General features: G+C 42.8%; 1 protein-coding gene across 9 annotated transcripts in view; it reads right to left on the minus strand.

Moving 5' to 3' along the window:
• The window catches only part of FHOD3 (formin homology 2 domain containing 3), a 502,620-nt gene that overhangs the window by 138,305 nt on the left and 349,301 nt on the right, over positions 1-15,014 (minus strand). For 4 of the 9 annotated variants that reach the window (XM_043888938.1, XM_043888940.1, XM_043888937.1 and 1 more), the window contains exon 11: positions 1,377-1,475. The exons of the other annotated variants lie outside the window; for them this stretch is intronic. In XM_043888938.1, the coding sequence (XP_043744873.1) occupies positions 1,377-1,475 (99 nt within the window). The remainder of the gene's footprint in view (positions 1-1,376; positions 1,476-15,014) is intronic. 9 annotated transcript variants of the gene reach the window in all.

Consider the following 15,014-nt stretch of genomic DNA (forward strand, 5'->3'; position numbering starts at 1 on the left):
TTCTTCCATCTGGTCTGGGGGTGCTACTGAACTGTTTCAGTCCCTAAGGGTGAAGGGCTTGTGTGGGTGGAGGTCATACCATGTACACTTAAGCACGTGGGGACCACACGGGTGTATTTGTTGAGAGTACACATAACTTTCTGTGGCTCATTCTCAGCCTAAGGTGGGACTATCATTTGAACCTCCTCTTTCCCAGAGCATCCCTAACTAAAGTCACTACCCCCGAGCCTGGCACTCAGCACAGGCCAGGGAGGGGGTGCCCTGGTTAATGCCCACCTTTCTCCCCCTCACTCCTGAATGTGCACCTCACTGTCTGTGGACACCTAGTGGTCATTCCTTTTCCATCTCTACATCCTGCTGGCTTCTTCCTGGACATTTCCCAAGTGGAGAAGCAGTTCAGAGAGGAGTCCATGGCCCCAGAAAGCCATGGACATTCCAGTGCATCCAATGGGCCTGAGAACTTTTACGTGCGTTGGTGACCTGGAGAAGGGGGTCACAGCAGCAAAGAATCCCATTAACTTTGAAATTGGTAAAAGAAAGATTTTACCCTTCTGACTTTGCTTATTTGTGGAAAAACTAACAGCAAAAATATCAAAGTGCAGTGTAATCAATCAAGTGAAGGAACTGATTATAGAATTATTTTTGAATATCAGAAAATGAAATTACCCATGATCAACTTTTATGTTTCATACAGACCTCATCTGGGGGGAAATACCCACCAAATTCACAAGTATCTGCAAGGTGCCTTTCTGTTAACATCGTTTGAAGACAGAAAGGATGCACCTTGGAGAGGTGAGTAGAGGATAGAAAACCCCCAAAGGGCTGCATAGCTCTGAGAGTCATTCTGGGCATGAAAATAAATGCTGGGATTTTTTTTTTTTTTCTGTGCTGTATGGGGGTAAAAAGTGGTCCTGTCCATTTGGATACAAATCAAAGTGCATTATTACCATAGCAGTCATCCACATATTTTAGATAATATTATACTGGTAAAATTAGCAAGAAGAAGGGGACACATGGAATTATTCTTCCTACAGGGCAGAAAGGGTTAAAATTTTCTGAGCGTCTCATTAGTTATTGCCAATGTGACTGAGCCCAAGCACTCAGGGAGGGCACAGTGGGGAGGAGAGCAGCTGGGTGTGTCTTCCATAAAGCGTGGTGAGGGAGGCAGTGTTTGAGTAAAAATGCAGTCCTCTAGGGAAAACGTGCTCAGTTATATTTCTAGGAAGCTAGTCACTCTGGGGCTCTGTGTGAGGGAACCAGTGAGGGAGGGAGCCAGTGAGGAAGGGAGGAGGCTACGGAAGGATGCTGCAAACTCTCCACCAGGAAGGAGCCTCCAGGCTTTCAGTGGGAGCCCGGGAGGGTCCAGCCCTCGGTACCTGTCCTTGCCCTGACAGGGGGCATCGTCCTCTCTCTCTTCCTCTGAATTGGGCTCCGTGATTGGCTGCTCCTCCTCCTCCTCCTCCTCCTCCTCAACCCTGAGACAAGGCCAGGAAAAGAGAAATGCACACAGAGACAAGATGGAAAAGCGAGATAAGCATTACAGACAAACAGGAAGATGAAGCCAAAAACAACAACAAACCTCCAGCTGGCTGAAATGAAAAGAGCACACTTAATCTGTTAGGAGGAGACAGTTCTGAGATGGAGAAATTTAAGTGTGGGTCGGAGATGCAATCACCTGGCCCAAGACAAATTTCTGCGTTGAGTTGGCTGGATGAGACTGCGCTGCATATGCCCATCCGGCTCCCCTCATCCCCCCACCACATGGACTCAGAGCCACTTCTGGCCTTGGGCAGGCCTCCCAGGAGGTTCTCCTCCTGCACACGGAAGGTGCAGTGGCTGTGCTCTGGGCTGCCCTGGGCCAGCAGGGAGCAGTCCTCACGTCCAGCACCAACCTCCAGGCGGGCAGGTGGTTTCTGCATGTTACTCCCTCCTTCTCAGTCAATGTGTCTGGGGGCGGGGGCCTGATTCCCCCCCATTTCAAGGGTTAACACATGGCCTAGGTGGATTCCATCCAGGCCACCCGTGAGATTTCTCCTGGTGCCTTCAGGGACAAGAAGGTACAAGGACAGCCTAAGTTGAGTGGAGGAGGGCTGTCTGTTGCTGATGATGGTCCAAGATCAGCAGAGTTGGAGACAGAGAGATGGGAAGGGGGATGGGGAGAGAGAGAAGAAAGCAGTCCCCGTGACAGTTTTAATACTTGGATCTAAAATACTTCTGAAGCTTCACTAACAGAAGACAATAACTTCTCATTTGCACTTAAGATAGTTTAACTTGAGTTTTGTTCCTGCAGCTACACAAAGACAGACTTTGATAACTGATTGATTTTCCAATACCCTGAGGGCTTCTTAATTCCTTGCCAAAGGGACTGAAATGACTGGACTCCAATGACCTCCATCTTTGTTCACTTCAGCCCTGACGTGTTGGACCTCACTATCACACTGAACTAGCCCACTTCGGAAAACCTACATGCAAACTTCCACACCTGCACCCCTTCTCCCCAACCACAAGCCCCTCTCCTCCAAATCTCTCATTTCTCTCCTCCCACCGTAACTCTTCTGCAACCTCAGTATCCGCCTCTCTTTCCTAGAGGAAGATTGTCCTCCACCAGTTCCTTCTTGCCCTCAGTCCTCATGAACTGACCGTTCTCACTGCACCCATCATTTTGCCAAGATCTTTAACTCTTTTGCCCCACTTGTCTTTTAGTCATGGTTTTTACTTTTTACGGAAATATAAAATATACACAGATAAACACACGAATGACTGAGGTTTCACAAAATAGATGCATCCATGTAATCAGCATTCCTTCAATGCTCCTGTTTAATTGCTCCCCTCGTCTACCTCAAATAGCACAGGTCAACCTTGCCTGATTTTCTTCTCCATCTAAAGGAATTATACTGTATCCAGATTCTTTTGTTCAACATTACACTTGTGAGAATCACCTATACGGCTACATGTACTTAAAGATCATTCTTTCTCGTGGCTGTATACCATTCTCTCACATGAATACACTATAATTTAGTTATCCGTTCTACTGTTGATGCTAACCAGGTACTTTTCAGTTTGGGGTTATTTTGCATAGGGCTGTTATGGATACTGTCGTAGATTTTTTTTTAGTGTTTTTGGTCATAAGATATGCTTAAGTACAACTTTATTAGAAACTGTCAAACAATTTTTTAAATAAATGGATGAATTTACATTGCTATAAATAGTCTATGAGCACTCTGGTTGTCCCCACATCCTTGCCAAGATTTGATAGTTTTGCCTATTTCATTTTGCCATCTAATCTGAGGGTAAGGTCTCACTGTAGCTTTAGTTCGCTTTCCCTGATGACCAATGAAGTTGGACACATTATTATACTTTTAGTGCCTATTTAGATACCCTTTTTTTGAAGCATCTAAGTACTCTGCCTTAAAAACCTGTAGGTTGTCTTTGCATTCACTTTATGGTATCTTTTAATAAATGTAAGTTCTTAATCTTAACAGGACCCCATTTATCATTTTTTCCTTTAAACAGTTCCGTTCAGAGTGACTGTGTTCAGAGTGACTGAACGGAACTGTTTTCAGTCACAAAGTTCGTGTCTAACTCTTTGTGACCCAATGGACTGCAGCATGCAAGGCTTCCCTGTCCCTCACCAACTCCCGGAACTTGCTCAAACTCATGTCCATCGAGTTGGTGATGCCATCCAACCATCTCATCCCTGTCATCCCCTTCTCCTCCCATCTTTAATCTTTTCCAGCATCAGAGTCTTTTCCAATGAATCAGTTCTTCGCATCAGGTGGCCAAAATATTGGAGTTTCAGCTTCAGCATCAGTCCTTCCAATGAATATTCAGGAATGATTTCCTTTAGGATTGACTGGTTTTATCTCCTTGCAGTCCAAGGGACTCTCAAGAGTCTTCTCCACACTACACTTCAAAACCATCAATTCTTCAGTGCTCAGCTTTCTTTATAGTCCAACTCTCACATCCATACATGACTGGAAAAACCATAGCTTTGACTATATGGACCTTTGTTGGCAAAATAATGTCTCTGCTTTTTAATATGCTGTCTAGGTTTGTCATAGCTTTTCTTCCAAGGAGTAAGTGTCTTTTAATTTCATGGCTGCAGTCACCATCTGCAGTGATTTTGGAGCCCAAGAAAATAAAGTCTGTCACTAATTTCATTGTTTCCCCATCTATTTGCCATGAAGTGATGGGACCAGATGGCATGATCTCGGTTTTCTGAATGTTGAGTTTTAAGTCAATTTTTTCACTCTCCTCTCTCACTTTCATCAAGAGGTTCTTCAGTTCCTCTTCATTTTCTGCCATAAAGGTGCTGTCATCTGCACATCTGAGGTTATTGATATTTCTCCCGGCAATCTTGATTCCAGCTTGTGCTTCATCCAGCCCAGCATTTTTCATGATGTACTCTGCATATAAGTTAAATAAACAGGCTGACAATATACAGCCTTGACGTACTCCTTTGCCAATTTGGAATCAGTTTGTTGTTCCATGTCCAGTTCTAACTATTGCTTCTTGACCTGCATACAAATCTCTCAGGAGGCAATAAGGTGGTCTGGTAGTCCCATCTCTTGAAGAATTTTCCACAGTTTTTTGTGATCTACACTAACCTTTGATGGTTAGTGTTTTTTTGTCCTGTTCTAAAATTTTCTTTCCTTACACCAAAGTCTTAAAGGTAGTCTCTTCTTTGTCTCTCTAAAAGCTTTATTATATGACCTTTCATATTTATATTTGATGTTTATCCATAATTTATTTTGCACATCATATGAGATAGGGTTCAGATACTTTTTTTTTCTTTGCCTACATAGACAGACAATTGGCCCAGAACCATTTAGTAAAAAGGCCGTATTTTCTTCAAGTTAGTATCATCTTTATCATGAATCAGGTATGTATCTGTGAGTTTCTGGACTTTTTCTCACCATTAATCAATTTTTATACCTTTGAGAGAATCTTTGAACACTATCTGAACTACAATAGTTTTATGATAGATCTTGACACTCAACATTTAAGTCCTTGGCCCTTTATACTTTCATAAAACTTTTGACTCAGCTTGTCACTTCCCACAAAACTTTTGATGGACTACTAATTAGGAGTGTATTGAATTTACACACAAATTTGGAGAAGAACTGACAACTTTACATATTGAGTCTTCCAATCCATGATTATGGTATATCCTTTATTTACATCAAACTTTATTCCAATATCCTTTAATTTCTTTTAAAGCTTGAAATTTTCAGTATGGGTATTATATATTTTCTTCTAAATTTATTTCTAAATATAAAACTTAATTCTACTGTTGTTGTTTCTCAATTGCTAAGTTGTGTCTGACTTTTTGCAACCCCATGGACTGTAGCCTGCTCTTCTGTCCATGGGATTCTCCGGGTAAGAATACTGGAGTGAGGCACCATTTTCTCCTCCAGGGCGTCTCCCTGACCCAGGGATTGAACCCACGTCTCATGTCTCCTGCACTGGCAGGTGGGTTCTTTACCACTAGCGCCACCTGGGATGCCCAGAAAGATAGTTGTATTTAATTTGCTCCAATTCTTATGCTTTTCCTTTTTTTTTTTTTTCCTTATTACACTGGCTAGGAACTGCAATATTACATTGAAGTGATGATACTAACCACCCTATCATTGTCTCATATATCAGGAGGAAATATGAGCTTTGTCATGTATTTTTTGTAAGCATTCTTTATCAAAGAATTTTCCTTGTTTACTAAGAATTTTTGCCATATATGAGTGCTGAAGTCTATCAAATGCTTTCTTTCCATTCACCAAGATAATCATATGATTTTCCCCTTTTTCTCTGTAAATGCAATGAATTACACTGCTTTTTAAAATGTGAAACCAACCTTGCATACCAGGAATAAATCCCACTTTGTTATGTTACCCTTTTTTTTAATATAAACATCTTGGTTCTATTTGTTAATATTTTATTAAGAATTTTTTAACTGAAGTATCATTGATTACAAACTATTAAGAATTTTTTACACATATCTCCTGGGAATAGGTTGATCAATAATTCCTCTTTCTTAAAATGTGCTGATCAGGTTATGCAAGTCTCATAAAGAGGTAGGGCAAAGAGGGCGACAGCAGTGAGGTTAAAGAAAAAGAGATGGATCCAAAAAGCTTAAAACAGACACGGCTGAACTTAGTGACTGACTACATGTGGCAGGAAAGGAAGAGAGAAGCATAAGTTCAATCCCATGGTCATATGTCTCATACCTGGATCGAGGGCTGTCTCTGTCAGAAACGAGGTCAGTAAGACAGTGAAGACAGGACTTCTCCTGTAACGCCACAAGCCCCAAGTGAGCACACCTCATCTGTCCTTCTGAGTCGGGTACAGTCCACCCTCACAAACCACAGTCCTTCTCTGCTCTAACGACAGCCAAGTTAAAACCTGTACCCTCAACCTTCAGCCAGAGGCCACCTTCCCTCAGCTAGATGAGGAATTTGCAAATGTTATTACTTCGGTCTGCCCAGAACCCATGAATCTCTACCCTGCCAACCAACAGGCCTCTCCTCTTAAACACAAAACATGGAGCACCGCCCTTCAAAATAACTTGATTTCATTTGCTCCCCCAGGTGCTGCAGTCGTTTATAAGCAAAGTCTTCTGCAGCTGGAGAGGTTCAGAGCCAAGCTGCCTAGGTTGTATTATACACCAGCTCCATAACTTACCAGTTTGTGACCTTGGGCCCCACTGTTCTCATCCCAATTTAGGCTATCAATGGTACCTGCCTTCTAGAAGGACTGGGTTAACATGTAAGGCATTTTGAAAAGGAGTGGTATATAGTGAGCTAATCAATTTGCTTTAGCTACTAGCTCTGTCATCATCATCACTGACTTTGAGGCCTTCTTAGGAAATCTCTACCATCCCCCACTAATGGACACTCAGAACTCGACTTGATTCACTAAGGAAGAGGTCACAGTACTCTGCAAAGCATTCCCAACCAGTGGCGGATAGCAACACCTTCCCTTTTATAATTTCCACCTGTGCAAACCATGTATTTTTAATCCTTCTCTCTTGCATGTAGCTGTCCTAAAGATGTATTGTTGTTGTTCAGTCACTTAGTCGTGTCCAATTCTGCGACCCCATGGACTGCAGCATGCCAGGCTTCCCTGTCCTTCACCACCTCCTGGAGCTTGCTTAAACTCGTGTCCATTGAGTCAGTGATGCCATCCAACCACCTCATCCTCTGTTGTCCCCTTCTCCTCCTGTCTTCAATCTTCCCCAGCATCAGGGTCTTTTGCAATGAGTCAGCTTTTTGCATCAGGTGGTCAAAATACTGGAGCTTCAGCTTCAGCAGCAGTCCTTCCAGTGAATATTCAGGCTTGATTTCCTTTAGGATGGACTGGCTTGATCTCCTTGTCAGCAATTCTGATCTACATCCCAACCTGTTTCCTCTTTGGGCTCAACATCTTCTGATCCTGCAATAAATCTCCCAGTGACTTGTACATATTACAGCTTTACTATCATGAGTGGCAGAGCAGGACCAAGGACAGGCAGCACAATGACTCATTCAGGAAACCCACGTCCAAGAAGTCCTCTGGTCAAAGTGCTGGCTGTGCCCAACAATACAAACCCATGGAGAAGGAAATGCCCTCTTGAAGGGCACCAGATTTTCTATGCTTGATTTTATTTAGTTTCATCCTAGTGGAATTAGTCAAAAAGAATGATGTTTTATGCAGATAATACTTAAGACTGAAGAAACAGATCAGACAATTTTGATTTTATTTGAATTTTCTCTTAAAATATAATTTAATTTTGTTTATACTGTACTAAGGCATTCTGGGTCTTTGGCCTCTGGCTTTCAAATAACTCTAGGGGTATTTTGCTTGTTTGCAATTGATGAGGAGTTACTCAAGGGCACAAGCTTGTTCTGCACCCATCAGATGGTTTCCTTTTTACCACACACAGTCCCAGACTGGAGTCCACCCTCTTCACATGAGAAAAGCAACCGGCCCACAGACTGACCAATTCTGCAGGGCACAGTTTCCTTCAAAGCCAAAGCAATTTCCCCGAACTGGGGTCTCAGGCTGCTGTCATGTTCCTCAGACTTCAAAAAACAAACAGAAAGGAAAATGGATATTGCAGAGATGTTTTAAAAATACAACACATTTAAAACAGCATTAAAGCATATTCTAAGACCAAAGCAATCAGGAAGTGGAAGAGCTAAAGCAACACATTCAGAGCAGGCAATCCACTCCAGTATTCATGCCAGGAGAATTTCATGGACAGAGGAGCCGGGCAGGCTACAGTCCAGAGGATCGAGAGAGTTGGACACGACTGAGCGACTAACACACAGTTCATATCAAGAATATGAAAAAATAGTTTTTAAAAAACAATAAAAATACAACTGTAAAAGTGAGCAAAATACATGATCATGGCCAATAAATTTGTATGAAGTGATATCTGAAACCCAGAGTTTAATATAAATCAATCAGAACTGCAATGAGATAACATTTTTTATCTGCTTGGCAAAATGAAGAAGTGTGAAGATAATACCAAGCACTGAAGAGCATACGGATCACCTGGCTCTCATACACTGTCGATAAGAATGTGTGTTGGTGTAACCACTCTGGCAAAGTAACTGGCACTATCATGTCAAGGTCGACAATTCATATTATAAGTGTGATTCGCATCACCTAGGAGCAGACTGCTATAGCCTAGGGCAGTGCTTCTGAACCAGGTAATTCTGTCCTCCAAGGGACACGTTTTGATGTTGGGAGACATTTAGGCTTAGATGCTGCATCCTACAAGGCACGAGGCAGCCCTACACAGCAAATACATATTCGGTTCAAAATGTTAACAGTACCAAGACTGAGAAACCCTGGGGAAGCCAAAGAATGTGCAGACGATGTGAGTCTGAGAATATTCTCAGCAGTATTGTTTGTAACTGACAAAAATGTAAACAACACAAATGCTCCCCAATGGGAAAAACAGTAGAGATATTTTGGTATGTTACAAACAGAGGAAACGGAAGACTTCGGCATCACGTGGCAATATGGATGAACACTGAAAGCATAATGTGGACTGAAGAAAACAACTGCAAAGAGATGCTACAATATGATAACACTTTTTATAAAGTTCAAAAAGGCAAAATTATACAACATACTATTGTTTTATATATAATATATATGTGCATAACTGATACTAGTAAAAACAACAATAAACCCATAAGACATTGTTAAGCAATATTTAAGAGTGCTGGTTACCCAGGTCCAGAGATTTGAAAGTTGGAAGTTTATAGTAAGTTAAGGGTAATGCCCTGGGTTTCTAGCTGGACTGTAGTCTCATGGATATTCTTTATATTAATAAGTAAATCTTACATAAAATAAACTAGGAGAGGGCCACACATGGGCCAATGATGCCAATGTACCATGATTATGATTAATTCAATTCTGAACAATTAGAATTTTTTAAACAGATTTTTTAGAGCTGTTTGATTTTCAGAGCAAAATTGGGCAGATGGTACAGAGATTTCCCATGATAAGTAACAATACAAACATTTTTTAAAAGTAAAGAAGTGTAACTACGGGGCAAGAGTTCTCTTTCCACTTACCCAACAATTATTTATTGAGCATTTACTATGTGCAAGATGCTGGGATACAGTGGTTAATAGAGGTTCTCACCCTTAAAGTTTACATGTCTGTGGGGGAGAAAGACATCAACTGCACCAGGAAGTATTCAAATGAGAAAAACTTCTGCAGTGCTGTTGGCCAAGTAGGAAATGACCAGAAGACAAGATGGGACTTTGCACATGAACCTCTCCTGCTCCAACGTGTATACACTAACCTGAGGGTAAAGTCCAACTTGCCCAGCAAATATTCCCATCATCTCATCAACTTCATCTCCCACTCTCCTTTCATCAACTTCCTCACCCTAGTTTTAATCAGTCTATTGAGCTATCCACCCAACTCCATGGGCATTTCAGCTGGGGGTCCTTGAAGGAGCCCTTCTCTCTGCCTGGAGTTACTCCTCCTCTGTTTCTCTAGCGGACCCGGTCCACAAGGACAGCCAGTCTGAGTACTCACTGCCTGCTGGAGATCTTTGGCCCTGCGAACCTCACATGGTGCTCAGCATGGAGACACTTGCTCTGGATGGTCAACAGACAGAGTGGCAAGAACTGGGGAGATGACTTGGAGATCTCCGCCTGTTGCAGATAAGAAAGTCGAGGTCCAAAGAGGGCGAGATCACACAACCTGCCAGGAGGAACTGCTGATGCCATGAACTCAAATGGGTTTCATGGCTCCTGCATCACTGCATGTTTCCACCTAAGCCTTGGACAGGGCTTCTTGGTCCTCCTTGCACAGGGCTCAGACATGACCACCTACAACACAGCCACCAGACTAAGGGACCGGAGACCTGCCCAGTGCCCCCGTCACCCTGGACCTGCCTGGTTGCCTTGAGGGGAAAAAAAAAAAAAAAAAAATCAGTGTCTTGACACAGGTGTGATCATTTGTGGCAACTCGTTAGAAAGCTCTGTACTAAGGTTTAGATAAGATGCAGGCATTTTAAATGCCCCATTTAGTTCTACAAGATGCATATGACATATTAATTAGATGAAAAAGTATTTCATGGAAATAGTGTGTTACTGTGAATGTGATTATTGCCACTAATTTGTAAAATTAACAATGATTAAAATGGTAAATTTCAAGTTTTATATATATATATATATATAACCACAATAAAAAATTAAACTTTACATTTTAAAAACAAACAGAAAAAGAAACAGTGTGTTAAATTTATGTCAGACAAAGTGCCCCCTTGGGCTCCATCTGCATCCCTCAGCAAACACTTCAACTGGAGTTTGAACTTAGCCTCCCAATGACTCACACTTTCTGTTCACTTCAAGGCTGTTTCTAGGCTACCAAGGCCCCAAGAAGAGATTTAAAATTTTCCAATTAGTGATCTTAATCATTTAAGACATATCTCCAACCAACTGGAGCAGTGATTTCATTCAAAAACAGAGGTTTGTTATCCACCAAAAAAGAAGACACTTCCCTCAAAAGATTTTTTGCCAGCCAAGAGAATGAAAAGGCATCTAAGCTCTGCTGTTGCTCTGATGTTTCCATAGTGAGAACCCAAAGTTAGACAGGAAAATATTTATTATCCCTGTAACACTCAGAGTTTAGAAGGAGCATTAAACACAGGCCATGGATACTGAATATACCTAGTAACTGGCCAACCAACCAGAAACCTAATGCATAAGCCATTATTTTGCTATTTTGCTTTAGAATAAAATACTAATGGATCCAGCACATTATTTTTGCTGAAAACATGGAGAAGTTGAATATAATAGAATTCCAGTCTGCACAGCATAAATATCAGTAGAAAAAACACAATTAGTAGCCTAGTTGCAGGCTTATTCAGGAGTAGAACGAATCAATCCAGTGAAAACTACAGACTGTGGGGTGCTTCACTACTTTCTTTTGTGGGTGCTTTGATTTTATGCTTTAGAAAAAACTTTATTCCAAGCCAGAGATACCATCTAATTGCCTTAAATGTCTCTTGGAGGCCTGAGAGAGCAGAACAGAAACTAGGATGAAGGTAGACTGGAATTCTCTGTGACCTTTTAGAAACAGCAAGGATGCCAAGCACAGGCTTGGCAGAGTGCTTCAGAGGTTTCAGAGTGATCGTTTCTTTAAGGCTGGAAATAAATGCCTCTTCCCTTTAGGGACTGGAAGAAGCATGAATCTTTCCTTCTTTCAGATTCTTTTCATGTATTCAGGTGTAAAGGTGTCTACCAGCTCTGACCCTTTGCCCATGACACTGAGACTCCATTCCACCATTAGGAGAATCAGTGACGCCCTGACATAGACCAACCTGGACCACAACGATGGCCCTTGTTCATTCTCATCAGGCTCAGAAAGCTCAACATTAATTGCCTTAGAAATCAGTGTTTTCTCAACATGAATATGATGTTCCTGTGACCACTGTCAGCTCACTGAGCACATGTGTGAGATAAAAATAACATTAGGCCAGGTCTCCCTTTCTTTGGATCTCTCCTTATCAGTTTCCAGAGTTCATTCCCCAGGAGCTCTTTGCAAAATGCTTCCCCAGCATCATCTCTGCCCATTCTACACTCCTTTTTTTTTTTTTTTTTGCCATGCCAGATCTGCCCTCCTCAGCCTACATTTTCATGATTTCATATTTCCCTGCTCATTCAAAAGACTTACTACCAGGCTCCCTCCACAGACTCCTGTCAAAGATACGCTCATTCCTCCTCCCACAACAGGATTTAATCAGCTCAGCTTAGTAATCATTAGAAAGCCCCTGCTCCATATCCAAAGGGATCCTGGAATTGTCCGGGATTTAAAGAGAGAGATGCTTGCTCTACAGAAGGTCTCCCCCACTCCCATACCTGTGTGAACGGGCAACTCTACCAGAAAGGGCTGTGAACAGTCAGGACATGGATGGGAATGTGTATACTATAGGAAATGGGGCGTTTGCACAGGTCAAGGGCAAGCCAGCTTGACACCAAAAGAAGAAAATTCTCGAAGCAAGCCAAAGACTTAACTAGAAATAAGAATCTTTCCTTTTCTTTGAGATGTGTTCACCACCCCCATAGCAAAAGGCTTGCCCCTTCCTGCAACATCACACCAAATAAGGCTACTCTGGCTTGAGAAGCATTCTCATTTGAAGACGACCAAGGTCAAGGTTCATTGACTCGGGAAGTAAGTCACCTTCTCAGTTTCAGACTTCCATGAAATGACAACTCTACACTTTATCCTTTCACTTCTCTACTCATATGGTTTGCTTTCCCTGGGTTACGGGGAGTTGGTGGGGGGAGGGGGCAGGTCAAAGCCCAGGCTTCAACCCTCACCTAGATGTACGTGAGTTTCAGTTCATGCCTATCCAACTGCCTACGGGAAGTTCTACTTGTGACCCAGACGCCTCAAACTGAAAATGCCCACAGCTTACTTGGTGGTCTGAGCCATCCCATGACCCTAAGTTACTGGTTGTCTGGGGATCACCCCCAAACCCTTTCTTCTTTCCCACCATACCCGCCACTCACCTTCCTACAAGTGATATCCATCCTATACCTCATCACCTTCTGCTACTTCCCCTTCTTCCTGTCGGGCCCCTCCATCCCTCTCCAGGGCCCCCCTAGTTCCCTGTTTGTGTCTGCTCTCCTCTCATGCAGCCTCTGGGCTGTTCCCAGAGGGGTCTGGCTGAAACACTACCTCGCTCTCACTTCTTCACTTAAAACTCATCAGTAGTTCTGTTCATTTTTACGGTTTTGCTGTTGTCTTCAGAATCTAGAAATCTATAATCTAGAAAATCTAGAAATCACAATCTAAAATAATCCCCAAATTTAATGCAGCAAAGTTCAAACCTCCAAAGAAATATGTAATCTGGTCACAGTGAACCTTCTGAGAAACCAGAAGTGCTGTCACAGAAATCAGAAGGAAGCTTTGCAAAGTAACCACTCCCTCATACCTTTTGCTTCTGCCCTTTCTTGGTGCAGGTTCTCTCAGTTCCAAGTTCATGCCCCTTTGCCTCTCTCCCACCCTCCCACCCAAGCCATGTTCCCTCCTTTGCTGAACACACTTTGAACACCCTTTGCCGTTCAATACTCAAGAGACCACAAAGGGCTTCCTGGAGATTAAATGGTAAATTGGAATCACTGGCTGTATTCTAATCACACCTACCTTCAGAGGTCACATCCCTTGCTGGTGAATCTCATTAGCAAATCATTATCATCAGATAAACCTACCCAAGTAGCTACTTGCTGCTCATGGTACCAGTGGTTGTTAAGCTAGTTGTGAAATCCTCTAGCATGTTCAAGCCAGTTCACAGAATCTTCTCGTCCATTCCTATCCATACTTATTTAACAATTACCTTCTTTAATAGAACAATATCCGGGAAAGCTCCAGGGCACGTAGTGACTGGAATAACACTGGGCTAATCACACATTTGCACTGCCTCTCCTGACTCACCTGCCATTCTATTAAGGAGGCATCATCACCTTGAGTGTACAGTGGGGGAGACTGAGGCCAAGCCTGGGGAGGAAGTGAGGACTGTAGCTGAGAAGGTCATGTCTGTGCCCTCAATAACCTCAGTGGCTGCTCCTATACTGCACTTGGCCAAACGTTCCCCAGGAGCCAGGACTGAGGTCATCCGAGCCATAAGTTTTGTAGGTTAACACCAATTATGCAACATCTACTGTAACAGAGAACAAACCCGACTGCGTATAGAATCTAGTCCTTTAGCTCTAACCTTTGGGCTCGGTTGCCTGTGCCTAACTATGCAGGCTCCATACCTTTTGTAAAAGAATGCTGTCTATCACCTGAAACATACAGGGTAGTCCATTCACAAAGCTTTGCCTCCCAAGCTTGGGAGGTTATACGTTAAAGGTATAACAAATTTTCATTCACACAGACATAAAGCATTGCAGAAGAGAGAATAACATTTGCCTTGTTGGAGGTTTCCAGCAACATCATGACCAGACCTAAGTGGACAGCTGTAAGAGGATTATCACATCCCCTCCATCTGGTCAGCACCAAGAAGTCAGCAACGACCAGTCACACCCTCCCCCCTTTTAGTATGAAAGCAGCCTGAATTCTAACTCCGGTAAGAAGGCTCTTTGAGACACCAGTCCACCGGCTTCTCTGTCTGCTGGCCTTCCCAGTAAGTCACGATTCCTTACCCCAACACCCTGTCTCTCAATTTATTGGGCTATTATGGCAAGCTTGGACTCTGTAACACTACTGGTTATGTAATAGGTTTTCCTGCTTCCGAATTGATTGTTCATTGCCAACTACTTCCAAGAAAGACAGGACTATTTCTGCTGCAGATCCTGCAGCTAACAAGGGAGTGGAATCTATAAGCCTTGGCAGTGAAGCTCTGTGTACAAGTCATGAGACCGACTGGAGTTCGCAGCACTGCCTTGGAACTCGGCATCCAAATATGCCTCCTGTCTGTCAAAATGCAGAAAGGTCGCTTCACCACCCTGCACCATTTCATAGTGAGGCTCTCCCATCTGTCCACTGGTTCCTGTAACTGGTGGAAA

Source organism: Cervus elaphus, chromosome 27 (genome assembly GCF_910594005.1).
Source record: "Cervus elaphus chromosome 27, mCerEla1.1, whole genome shotgun sequence".
Taxonomy (NCBI): domain Eukaryota; kingdom Metazoa; phylum Chordata; class Mammalia; order Artiodactyla; family Cervidae; genus Cervus; species Cervus elaphus.